The sequence below is a fragment of the Pan troglodytes genome, chromosome 12 (genome assembly GCF_028858775.2).
Source record: "Pan troglodytes isolate AG18354 chromosome 12, NHGRI_mPanTro3-v2.0_pri, whole genome shotgun sequence".
Classification (NCBI taxonomy): domain Eukaryota; kingdom Metazoa; phylum Chordata; class Mammalia; order Primates; family Hominidae; genus Pan; species Pan troglodytes.
Genome location: NC_072410.2, coordinates 32,521,736 through 32,535,069, shown reverse-complemented (window position 1 = coordinate 32,535,069; position 13,334 = coordinate 32,521,736). Strand labels below are relative to the sequence as shown.

Sequence of the window (13,334 nt, the reverse complement as noted above, 5' to 3'; positions counted from 1 at the left end):
TCAATTCTATTGAACACTGTTGGTTTACAGATTTGCCCTGTGATGCATAATTAGAGCTGATTTTCTCATCTCACAGACAATGGGAATCAGAAGAAGATAAAGCAGGAGTTTGGAGTCCATTATGAACTCTCTACTCCCAAAGTAATTGTCAAGGAATTTGTGTTTAGAACAATTTTGGGTTACTTTTGAACTCCATTTATTAGTATTTTGTCAAGTATTTACATACTTTCAGTTCATATCCACAGACCCTCACCTTTCCATATTGATTTCTGACTCACTTGGTCTGTGCACCTGCCACACTCTCAGATCCACTACTACCCTGTCACTCATACAATGTAAGCAACATTACTTAACACTGAAATCTGAGTTTCTTATTCATAGGAATGAAGTTTCTTCAACTAATCTGTACCCATAGAATTAGTAAAAACATGCCCATCCTTCATATTCTCACTACTAAGATATTATAGTTCTAGAAACCCACTTCAAAAAATAGTTCTCAGTGCCTTAAGTTATATGAATGGTTTTGATGTGATATAATATTTAAAGCACGTCAGCGACTTTTTGAACAGTTATTTTAGATTGTTTTTTCCTGACAAAGGAAAACCCAGGCCCTGAGAGGAAACTTCCTCCCCAGCTGTGCACCTGCTCCAGGGCTGGAACCTGTGCTTGGTGGCTCCCAAGTGCCCCCTTTCACCCAGGCTCTTGCCTTGCAATGAGGTTTCTGTTGGGGCTCACAGATATTTTCCTTCAGAGTCTCTAGCCCAGCATGAAGTGGCTGTGTCCTGGTTTAGAATTCTCTGCCAGTGACACCATATGCTGCCGACACCATGTCTTTTAACAATTGATTAGCCTCACTAAACCTACTGAGGGATACCCACAGAAAAGATTCTATGACTCAGAAGGGAGTCCCTTTTCTGAAGCTTCACATTTCCTGAATCAGTGGACACATAATGAATACAAAAACTTGTAGGATTTGGGGAATGCCTAGTTTCTTCGTTGGGCTCCTGCAGTTGAATGTTGCATCTGAGAATATCTGCAGGTACAGATACATTCAGAATAAAGACACCTTTGTATATGCTATCCCAATAACACATATTCTCCTTTCTTACTATTTTCTAGCCTATAAAAGTGCCTCCTACACAGACACTAGGCCTAGGTTTATGGCTTTTTTCTCTTAGCGATCTAAGGCAAACAGAATACAAGTGGAGACTTGGGAAGTGCATGAATTTTTTTTCTCAGCTAGGAACCCTGAAAATGCCCCATGATAAAAGAATCTGAGGTCAATGGATTTGCCAAGACCTTGTCTTCAAAAAATTTATGTCAGAGGCTTCAGATTTTCCTACTGTCCTTGTCTTTTTCTCTGCCATTGTCTTTCAGTTTCCCTATGTTCTCCTCCTCAGATAGAGTCTGTGCACTGCCACACTTTCATCTTTAACCCAGATTATACTGGTGAGAAAACAAAGTGTGCATCCTGGAAGTATTATATGTTCTTACAATTGATTCTTAATAATTCAACCATCCTTTTTTTCTCTGGGCTGTGACCTATATGCAGAGTCTCCAGAAATGAAACTGATGCTTTCCCTTTTCTGGCTATAATATTATAGGATTATTTCAGTATCGGCTAATTTTATCCACTTTCATGATAAAGGAAGGCTGCTGGGAGGGCCTGTAATGGAGATGGACTACCTTACCCAATACAGATAAGGTTCTAGATATGTCTTTCCCCTGGATGGTCTATCTGGAGAAATGTATGTGTGTATTTCTCAGAGATTAGGTCTTTGGATGATTTATCCAGGAAAGGATCTATGTCGATTTTCACTCGAAGAACCTGGAGGTTCCTGGAGCAAATAAGCACAAGAGTGTGAGGTGTGGGGCCTCTAAGATCTCTCACCCTCACACTAGTTCAGACATGCCCTTTATGTTTACATAGTTCAGATTTACATATAACATACCACACAGCCAGGCCCATCTAAATTGCCACATGCTCATTTAAACTCATTGGAGCAGCAGCTGAGTGTAATCATCACATTGAACTCAGAGAAACCTGGGTCCAATACACTGTTTATTGTAGCTCAGAGAAGCATCACTGAGTCCCTTGAGTGGACGTTTCTTCCCTGAAAGAGCTTCACTACCAAGTATACTAAAGAGTTGCTATGGAGCCACTGTGGGGTTGGATTTCTTTCTGTCAGCCTGTCATGCAGGGTGTTTTGAGTGATGCAGACCTTTATACTTAGCTGCTAATCATTCCCAGTATTGTTGAAATGGCTGGCCACCCCCAGTCCTGTTTCTCCCCTCCACTCACCTGAATGTCTCCAAAAACCCCATGAACCTAAGGATTCTCTTTTCCATGGATGACTCTGAGGATTCTCAATCTGGTCAGTGCCACAGTCAGAGGCAGCTAATGGAGGATTCTCAGTCCACTAATATGTTGAGCCCATAATATAGGATACATATCCAAGAGTGGCCAATTCATGTCAGTGCCAATCCACATTTAATTCAAGGGGCATGATTTTCAGTGCATTGAAGTTTAAAAGCTTCATAATTCTTAATAGAGGCACAAACTGAATGGTTTGCTGAAGAAGTGAGTTCATGGTTAGAAGAAAGCTGACTGCACCCAGGCAGAGTCTCTTTAAGTAAAACACCTGAAATGTGATGTCCTGAAACCTTGTGAAAATTCATTTCCTTGAGTAAAAAAACAGGAAAGCTATTCTCAAATCATTGGGAGAAAACTTATCAGAAATTTTATGAACACACCAGTCGAATTCCAGTAAGTCAATCCTTGGGTTTATGTTTCACAACTCAAGAAGCAATAAAGAAATCTACATAATTGGAAGGCTGCTCCAACAGAGAGAATTTTGAACTATTTAATTAATAGACCAGTATTCATTCAAAGACACTCTCCTATGGAATCTGCAACTTAAACAGATCTCTGCAACCTGGAAAAATTTTCTCACTTATTTTTCTCTAGACATCCATAAATGCAAAAACACATTTTGTGTGTATATGCATGAGTGATCTATAGAAATACTTTGCATATTAATGAAAGTTTGGAAAAATGATAACTTCATCACTTATTGTGAACTCACACTTCACTGGTTTCCAAAATTCTCCACCTGTGTCATGGGGCAATGGGTGCCTCTGAGAACATGCTGATTTTCAGACTGAACATGTTCTCCACTCCTCACTTGACTTCATGGTTTCTCACTCACACTGATGTCTCTGTGAATGAAAACTCAACACTGATATCCAGCAGATTTTCCTCTTACAAGATTCATATTCTCTCTATCTCTTTCTTTCTCTGCATGTCTCTAACTCCCTATTTTTCTGTGCCATTACTATTTATTACTGAATCATCCTGAATCCTGCCAACAGACTCCATCTCACATTCTGCAAATATTCTGCCTTAAAGATAATTAGGGGCAAACTCATCCTTGCCCAAGGTGGGAAAACTTTCTGGACTTCCACTAGGTTTATTAGAGCCTCATATGAGAACCATGATCAAACACTATGTGTTTTTGGATTATACCTCAAATCTAAAACTGTTCTTCATAGTGGCTATGACATTCTACATTCCCATCATTACCATTATGCAAAACAGTGTGGTGGCTTCTAAATAAATTAAAACAGACATACCATATGACCAGCGATCCAGCTTATGGAAATATACCCAAATGGGATGAAATTACCACCTTGTGAAGATACCTGCTCTCCTGTGATTATTGTAGCATTATTCACAACAGCCAAGATATGGAAACTAAGTGTCTGTCGATGGACAAATGGATAAAGACAATGTGGTATGTGTACACAATATAACATGATTCTGCCTTATAAAATAAAGAGATGCTGCCATTTTCCACAAGATGAATGGATTCCCACCACCTCTAGCAATGCATTTTACCCATTTCAGCCCCTCCCTGGGAGCTGGCAGATCCAGGCCCAGTAGTAAGGACTGGTTGTGATGGAGTGGCCAGAAACAGTGCAGGTGATGCAGAGGGGAAGTGCAGGCTCTTCAGGTCCAGGGCTGACTCCTGCAGCTGCTCCTGGGACAGGGCATGTGAGTACATGGGGAATCAGTCCCTGTCAGTCACAGGTACCTACACTCACCCCATAGACCCACATCTGAGACACTCACCCTGGGGGAGCCGTCACCAGGCACAGGAGAAGACAGACATAATGCCATCTTCTTCATGAACACAACTCTGCATTCCCCAGATACCTTAGCCCTGCCTGAGGGGAGAGCTGTTAGCTTCCACAGTCCAAAAGCATTTTATACCCTGGAGCCTAAAGGATAGTTTGGATGTGGCAAAGCCTTGTACTTATATGAGAGAAGGACATAGGTCTGACTCCCTGTGGGTTTGAATATGTTTTATTGTTGTCTGTCTGTTTTCAGGTTGACATGAAGCACTTCCTTGCCAAAAACTACAGTCATGACATTTAATAAAATTTGCTTTATTCCTATTTTCCCACCTGTGACATTTGACCTTCTGTATCGAGTGAGCAATGTGCATACCTTACAGGAGAAATTACAAAATAATTCTTTAAGTCATCAGTATCACACGAATGCTACCCTGTCCTTACTGCCAAACATCTTCTGGAAAAATTTAAGTAAAAATAAATGACAAGTTGCATTCTTAAATTGAAAGTAGCATAACATTCAGAAACTCATGAAATCCCTTTGCCAAAGGTACTCCCACTAGAACTTAACAGCCCATGGTCTGCTTCCTCAAAGGCAAAGACAATATCACCCTATGACTTGATTCATCAAAAGCCCATGTATTTTCCATTTTACCTTCAGCATTATACTCTGATTTATCACATGCCAATACAGCGAAGTATTTTAGGGGATCGATGTGCTATGCAGAAATATTCAACAGGATGTTAAAAATGTCCTAAATAGCTTCTTTACTGCCATCAACTTGTAAATTATTTATTTTCCAAGAGACATCGGAGAAAAACAGTCACAAACATTGTAAAAGGGGCTAATTACAATTAACAACAAATGCAGCAGTGACTCCAGGATGTCAATCCATAGGTTTATGAGTGAAAATGAGGTGGGTTACATAAATTGTTTTGAGAGTATTTTCCTTGCTTGTAGAGTCAATACCAAGGTTGGCATCAATATAGGGTTAAACAGTGATTTGCTGGGAAGATGTCCTTGTAGAAGTGATTTTTATAAGGTCATGGTGGCTTCTATCAAAGGATGTGGTTAAGCAGAATCCATTCATGGTCATTCTTGTTATCAGGAGTATGTGCATGGGAAACCTCCTTCATGGTCATTCCTAGTTCCATTTGTCAGGGTTTTAACACAAGTGGATCTATTTTGATTCTGACAATTTTCACACCCTCTTTCTAACACTACTGGTGAGGAAGGTGACTCACTCTGTGGTACTTTGCACAGCACAGGATAAATTTCACATCCACATCCCATTTTGACCACACAAGCTCATCCTCTTCACTACTGTTGGCCACTTGCATTCCCAGGTGAGTCTCCACATGACACACTGGAGGGTGCTGAGCAATGGGAGAGAGGAAAGTCCTATCAGCCTCTCCCACGTGGCTGCAGGAGCCACAGCCTGAGCCCCACCTCAGCTGCAGGGAATGGGCTTGAGACCTCGAGCTTTGGCAGCAAGAACCACATCCCCACTTCACAGGAAGCACGAACAGCACAAGGAAGAGCAAGAACAACAACAACAAATAAAAAGAAATAGAGTGGGCTAAGAGCAAAAGGGGCCCCAGATCAGTGCTGATACTAAGTTGCATACTTTAGTGTCAGGAGAAGGGTCAGGCATGAAAACTGTGAGGTTCTACACGACACTGACCCTGGCCCAGACTCTATTGGCTGTGATCACAATTCCTAAAGACCATCCTAGTCAGGGAATCTCACTGAGGTTTCTGTCCTGAGTCTGACTGGAGAAGACTCACCAGGTATCCCTGAGTTTCCTCAATACTCTGATCCTGGCGACAATGGTTGAGGGCTTTTCATCTCTGTAAGCACCAATCTGTGTTTTGTGCATAGGAGAATAGGTTTTCATATTAAAATAATCATTTCAAAAATATGTAGAGATGACATTGGTAAGCACAGAATTCAGAACTTAGACAGATTCCCTAGAGAAACTCTAAAAAGATGAAGTCCCACATCCTGACAGGAAACCAGCCTCCATCTGCAACTTGCCTCTGGGGATGACTCTGATCAGTGGGTCCTGTGCGCCCCCCGCAGCTGATTTCCCCCAAGCATTCTGCAGAGAGGTTTGTGTCTGGGCTCACACTGACTTCCCCTCACTGTGTCTCTTGCACAGTAATACACAGCCATGTCCTCGGCTCTCAGGCTGTTCATTTGAAGATACAAGGAGTTCTTGGCATTGTCTCTGGAGATGGTGAATCGGCCCTTCACGGAGTCTGCATAGTATGTGCCACCACCAGTACCAATAGCTGACACCCACTCCAGACCTTTTCCTGGAGCCTGGCGAACCCAGTGCATAGCATAGCTACTGAAGGTGAATCCAGAGCCTGCACAGGAGAGTCTCAGGGACCCCCCAGGCTGTACCAAGCCTCCCCCAGACTGCACCAGCTGAACCTCACACTGGACACCTGCAAACAGAGAGACACAAAGGTCAGAAATTGCCACACATCACATACCCACTGTTTCTCTCATTCATGCCCATTCACACTCAATATCTCTAGTTCTCCATGAATCACCTTTTAATATAGCAACAAGGAAAACCCAGCTCAGCACAAACTCCATGGTGATTCCTGTGTGTTCAGTCCTGATCACTGAATGGAAACACCTGGGAATCCCAAGGCTGGGGCTCCACTCCCAGAGCTGCAGGGTCAGGGCTGGGCTGGTTTTCATCAGGAGAGGGAGGGCTCTATTTGCATGTCACCTACTATATAGCAAGCTATGGGGTGGGACTCCTGAGGAGAGGGCAGGGCCCAGAGTAGATGAGAGCGTCCTGGGGGATTTTGATGACAATGATTGTGTTTGGGAAAATGCTGTCTTAATGTGAAATTGTTGTGCGATAAACATTTAACAACTATCATATTTTTAATTATTTTTACCTATGTGTATAAATGATGTTATTTAGCAGTCAGTGGTTTCTTCATTTACAGATGTAAAAGTGAACCCACACATGGAGGGGCTATGTATGTGTCTAAGGGCTTATATCTGGCATGAGTGAGTCCTAGTACCTGGGCCTATGCTCCTCACAGCTGGCCTCAATTGCTCTCTTAACCAACTATTGGACAGAGCTAAATGGGCCTAGTGTGGTTGCAGAATCCACTTCCTGCCACGAGAACCTGTGTGATTTTGCTGCATTTACCTAAAAATACGGAAACATCTAGGCATCAGGCAGATAAATTTTTGGTGTATCTGATATTTAATGTATTCATTTGTTCCTTCTTATCATCCCTTTTTTGTCTAAAATTTCACTTGTTTACTTGTAATAAATTTTATGAGTTTTAATTGACAGATGATAAAATTCACATATTTAACCTGCACAATAGTAAACTTTGATAAGAAAATCTCTATTTTCAAGAAGGTGACAAGTCATCTCACCTCAGAATTCCTCTTGCTCTTTTACAGACATGTTTTTGTTTTTCTCCTCTTTTCTTCTACCATTTCTTTATAAAAGTACTGATGTTTTCATATTTCTTTAGACTAGTTTTTATTCTCTAGAATTTATAAGAATGAAATAATATAGTATGTACTCTTATTTGGCTTATTTTTCTCAGTAGAAATACTGAGAATTAAACCTTTTATGTTGTATTGTTTATTTTTTAATAAATAATAGGTAGCATTTCAGCAAACAAATGTAGCATAATTTGTTTTTCTAAGTTGCTAATTGGTATCCAAACTTTTCATTACTTTGGGTCTTACTAATAAATCTGCTACTCAATTTGGTAATGTACATAGATGATAAATTATATATAAAATATATTATTTTTGCAACAACAATACCACATAAACAAGAGAATGTGCTATTTGGCAAATTTTCTTTAGCATGTCAAATAATTGAAGTTGTGAAACAAAAAACAAACCTGTAAACCAAAGAGTATCTGAGACTAATCTCAATAGATTTAGGAAGTTCATTTTCCAAGATTAAGGACATGCCTGTGACACCGCCTCAGGGAGTCCTGATGATGTGTGCCCAAGCTTGTGGGCACAGCTTGGTTTTATACAATTTAGGGAGGCATGAGACATTAATCAATATATGTATATAAGATGTATATTGATTTAGTTCAGAAAGGCAGGACAACTTGAAGTGGGGAGAGGGCTTCTAGATCATAGGTAGGTTTGAGAGAAATGGTTGCATTATTTGAGTTTCTGATTAGCCTTTAACTGAATGCACAATTTACAGGAATAGTCACGTAGGCCTTAATCTGGCTTAGTGAAACAATAGAGCAAAGGGAGCAATCAGATATGCATTTGACTTACATGAGCAGAGAAATGACTCTGTCTGTCTTTGGCCCACAAGGATTTTACTTGTGGTCAAATTTTGAAGGAGGTCTGTAGCTTTTAAAAACCTTAGTAGCTATCATTTTAGTGAAATAATGGAGGTGGATTTGCCCCAAACAGTTTTCAGCTTGACTTCCCTTCGGCTTAGTGATTTGGTGGTCCCAAAGGTTTATTTTCCTTTCAGGAACGTGGAAATCTTGAAAGAAATGAGTTATTGTAGAGAGAAATGAAGCCATAGTGTTAGCTAAACTGAGGCCGAGGCTGCCACATGAAATATAGCCTATTACAAGACAAAGCTACAAACGTGTTGGATTGCTTAAATTCCAGTGTGGTAAACGTGTTGTCGTGTAAAATTCTCAGGAACCACATACTGAAGGGCACTGATAAAGTGAATTAAATATGGCATGGGAAGGACTCCGTACTTCTGTGTTTGAGTCCTTCTGGACAAACTGTAACCTACCTGAATAGGTGGACAAGATTGAAAAGCCAACTTCAGAGCATGAGCCTGTAACAATAGCGGAGTCTTGGCCAATTCCAGCAGCCATGCCTCAACCACTCATACACTCTTGAGTGTGAACATTTTGTTTAAATAAGACAAAAGCAACCTGTAACCAATCCAGCTGTTTCTGTACCTCACTTCTGATTTCTGTACATCATTTTTCTAATCTATAAACCTTCTTCCACCCCGTGACTGCTCTGAAGTCTCTTTGATTCTGCTGCGATTCTGGGGGCTGCCCAATTCATGAATCATTCATTGCTCAATTAATCTCATTAACCTTAATTTGGCTGAAGGTTTTCTGTTATCCGCATTCCTATACAATTGAATCCCTTTGTTCTAGAATGAGGACACTCAGAAAAATCTTCCTTTCCCAAAATGTCTGTCTGAGACCGAAGGAGAGCCCATACTACCGAAATGCGTTCAGACCCACCTCCCTCATCAGCACTACAGAATAAAGGGATTACCTACCATACAGGGGCAAGCCACTGAAACCATGATTCCAGAGGCACTGGTGGAGCCCCAGAGGAAATGGGATAAAAAACAAGGTTCTCACCAAAGTTCCATCGAAATGTACCTCCTCTCTGTCATGGAATCAAATCCTTAATCTCCAGGGCATCGCAGAAGATCTAGAAGACGATGATAATAGTGGAGACTATTGGAGGTGTGGGAGGGAACACCTGGGAAAAACAGGAGAAAATATATGTATTTAACTCAGTAGACTTCAAGCTATTTACATGTTAATTAACTGGAATATTTCATAGCTAAATACCTGATCTAGCATGAGAAATAATAGAGATGACACATGGAGAATGCAACAGTGGGAAGCTGAGGTTCAAGTTCTGATGTTTGTTTACTGATATTTGTCCGCTGGCATGTCCAGAACTTCATGAGTAGAGAACTCCTCTAATAGTGAAACAAACACTCACAGGACATGCATTTTTGTTTGAAATAAGTGTAATTCAGATGCTGGTAAAATTTTCTCCTCAGACTCCTTTGCACCAGCTCCAGGGCTGACGTCTGTGTTGAGTGGGTTCTGGGCCTGCCCTGCAGCTCTGCCCTCACCCTGCTGGGGAGGATGCTGTTTGGGCTCACAGAGCATATTCTCCCAATGTTGCTCTCCCAGAATGAAAGGGCTGTCCCCTAGTTAACAATCCTCTTTCAGCAGCATCTGATGCTTTTGAAATTGTCTCTTGAAACAGTGATTTGTCATTACTATAGCCAGTAAACTGCAGGGAGAGCCCAAGCACAGATTCATGAAACCACCAGAGAGTCACTTCCCTGGGACTGTCAGATGCAATGACACAGTCAAGATCCATGGTGAGTCCAGAAACTTTCAGATAATTCATAGGAGCCTCTTATTTCTCTTACAATTCTCTATTCAAAGGTCATGCCAAAAAGTATCTTCACAGAGAGAACTACATGGCTTAAAGCGCACAGAAATGAAAACATGCATGTACTCACACATATACACCAACCACCCACCCACACACACACACGCAGAGTGGTATGGCTGATTTTTACAGTAATTGGCTCCTAATTTGGGATCTTTCCTAGTGTAAACCAAAGGTTTCTGAGACAGATCTCAATCAAATTAAAATTAATTTTCCCAAAGTTAGGAGAGCCTGGAAGAAAAATAAAAGTAACCACAGAAACTGTGTGTGGTTAGTGCCATTCCTTAAAGACAATTTTTAGGGCTTTCAATATACACAGAGGAAAAGCTGGGTAGAGGGGAAATTTGGATGGTAAGAAAATTTACATGTGTAATGAAAAAGAAGCACATAGGGAAATATAAAATTACGTAGTTCTCCTGCAGTAAGTCAGCACTTTCCCATGCTGTTCTCATGATAGTGAATAAGTCCCATTAGATCTGATAGTTTTATCAAGGGGAGTTCCCCTGCACAAACTCTCTCTTGTCTGCCACCATGTAAGATGTCCCTTGCTTTCCTGACATGATTGTGAAGCATCCCCAGCCATGTGGAACTATAAGTCCATTAAACCTCATTCCTTTACAAATTACCCAGGCTTGGTTATGTTTTTATCAGTAGCAGGAGAACAGACTAATACATTTATTTTGCCAAAGTTAAGAACCCACCCATGACAAGCCTCAGGAAGTCCTGAGACATGTGCCCAAGGTGATAGAAGTACAGCTTGCTTTTATACATTTTAGAGAGACATGAGACATCAATCAATATACGTAAAATGTACATTTTTTTTTCCTTCAAGACAGGACAAATTGAAAGGGGGGTTTGCAGTTTAGAAGTAGGTAAGACACAGTAGATTGCATTGTTTTAAGTCCTTTATCAGCCTACCACTGAATCCACAATTTAGTCAGACTTAGTGAATCTTCATTTTTTCATAAATGATACTGAAGAGGAAGCAATCAGATATGTATCTGTCTCATGTGGGCCTCAGAGGAATGACTTTGAATAGAATGGGAGGCAGGTTTGCCCAAAGCCCTTTCCAGTAAAGCACCCTTGTTGTCTGGAATATCACCGAAGGTTCTTTGTGTCGTGGCTATGAAAATCAAGGACACAGACACACAAAAGGTGAGGTTGGAGCAGAAATTTAATATGTAAAAGGAAAAAAAAAGCTCTCTGTCACAGAAAGGGGTCCCAAATGGGTTGCTGTGCTGCAGTAAAATGTAAGGATTTTTATAAATGTGCTACTGGGGAGAGGGTATCTTATCAACATAGGGTGCAAAAACAGGACCAGGTGTGCCATCTGCATAGAGCGAAGTCTCTGGCAGCCCCATCTCATGCTTTTATTATGCAGGTGGGGACTTAGCTTGGTCTGCTCCACGTTCCTTATCTCCTTCCACCATGCATGTGCTGAAAAAGGAGGGAGGAGTTTCCATGCCAGGTCCCAGGTACCTCCTTGCAGCTGGGGGCATCCCAAACCCCGTACAAGCTAACAGCTTTCCTAGCTCAGTGTGACCCCAGAAAAGGAAAGGAATGTGCTCATTAAGGCCCAGTGTTTTTATTGGGACCCATCCTATGTATGTGAACTTTGGTGATTACAAACAGAAATACCCTCTCTGCCAGAGTTGTTTATCTATATTTTACAGCCCGATCTTTCAGGCTGCTCTTTGTTAGAAGTGATCTCTTTGAACTGTGTCTGATTAGAAAAGAAGTTATTTTTGAGCTGATTCTTGTTAGAAGAAAAGTTTTTGCCAGAGACTCTTTCATCCTAACTATCTACCTAAATAATTTCTTTCTATCTCCTATTACACCAGCTGGACTCTTCTCTTTAGCTTAGTGATTTTGGGGTCTCAAGATTTATTTTCTCTTCACAATAGGCAGGTACAAAAGGAGACTTCATATGTAATTAAGTTGCTTGTATTAGTCCATGTTCAGGTTGCTATAAGGACATGCATGAGGCTGGGTAATTTATAAAGAAAAATAGGTTTAATTAACTCACAGTTCTTCATGGCTGGGAAGGCCACAAAAAACTTACAATCATGATGCAAGGGGTAGCAAACACATGCTATTTCACATGACTGCAGGAGAGAGAAGTGTTAAGTGAAGAGGGAAGCCCCTCATAAAATTATCAAATCTTGTGATAACTCACTCACTCACAGGAGAAAAGCAGGAAGAAAACAGCCCGTATGATTCAATTATTTCCACCTCATTCCACCCTTGCAATGTGTGAATTATTACAATAAAAGGTGAGATTTGGGTAGGGACACAGAGCCAAACCATATCATTGATTTTATTTTCTTTAGAATTTACATTGTCTAGCTGTTAAGAAAGCACAGCTTAACTTCTGCTGGTTTCAAGTTAGGAAAAATATTTAAAAAGGGAAATAATTGAAAACGTTATTTTGGAGACTTGTGCAAAGATACGCTTTAAAATTCAGTCCAAACTGTAGAAAATAATATAAATTGAAAAGCAAGTGGACAAGGTTAAAATCTATTAACTGATGCACTATAGTTTATTTTGAAATAATATTTCTCTCTATAATTCCCCAATTTTATTCGACACAAAATCATAGTAGGACCAATTTATTTGTAAAATCAGTTTTAGGCTTATGAGACTTGGCCTGGTTTTTTTGTATAAGAGGCAGCAAAATAATCATTTAACATATTAGCTCTCTTTTTTTGTTTTCTATTTTTTGTTTGTACATAGGCAATTTTATTCATAAATTGACTTTGCTAGAAATTTTTTGTAAGGAGTCAAAGGGTAGAATCTTTAAAATCTTCAAGCCCAGTCAATATTTTATCTGTGCCACCAGATAGCTATGTGAATTGGGTTACTTTCTCTTTTTTCAAGTTTCCAAGAAAACTTGGGAGTCCTGGGTCTGTCAGAAATTAAATTGTTTACTTACTACAGTTCAGGGCCCTGTAAAAAAAAAAAAAAAGGTACATGCCAGTTTTCCCAAGGGGCT

At 40.4% G+C, this 13,334-nt stretch overlaps 1 gene segment (V, D, J or C); it reads right to left on the bottom strand.

Moving 5' to 3' along the window:
• Window positions 1–6,159: 6,159 nt before the first annotated feature.
• LOC129143156 (immunoglobulin heavy variable 3-23-like) lies at window positions 6,160–6,742 on the bottom strand. The segment is given in 2 exon segments: window positions 6,160–6,588; window positions 6,697–6,742. Coding segments are annotated over 2 exon segments (444 nt in total).
• Between the last annotated feature and the right edge of the window lie 6,592 nt (window positions 6,743–13,334).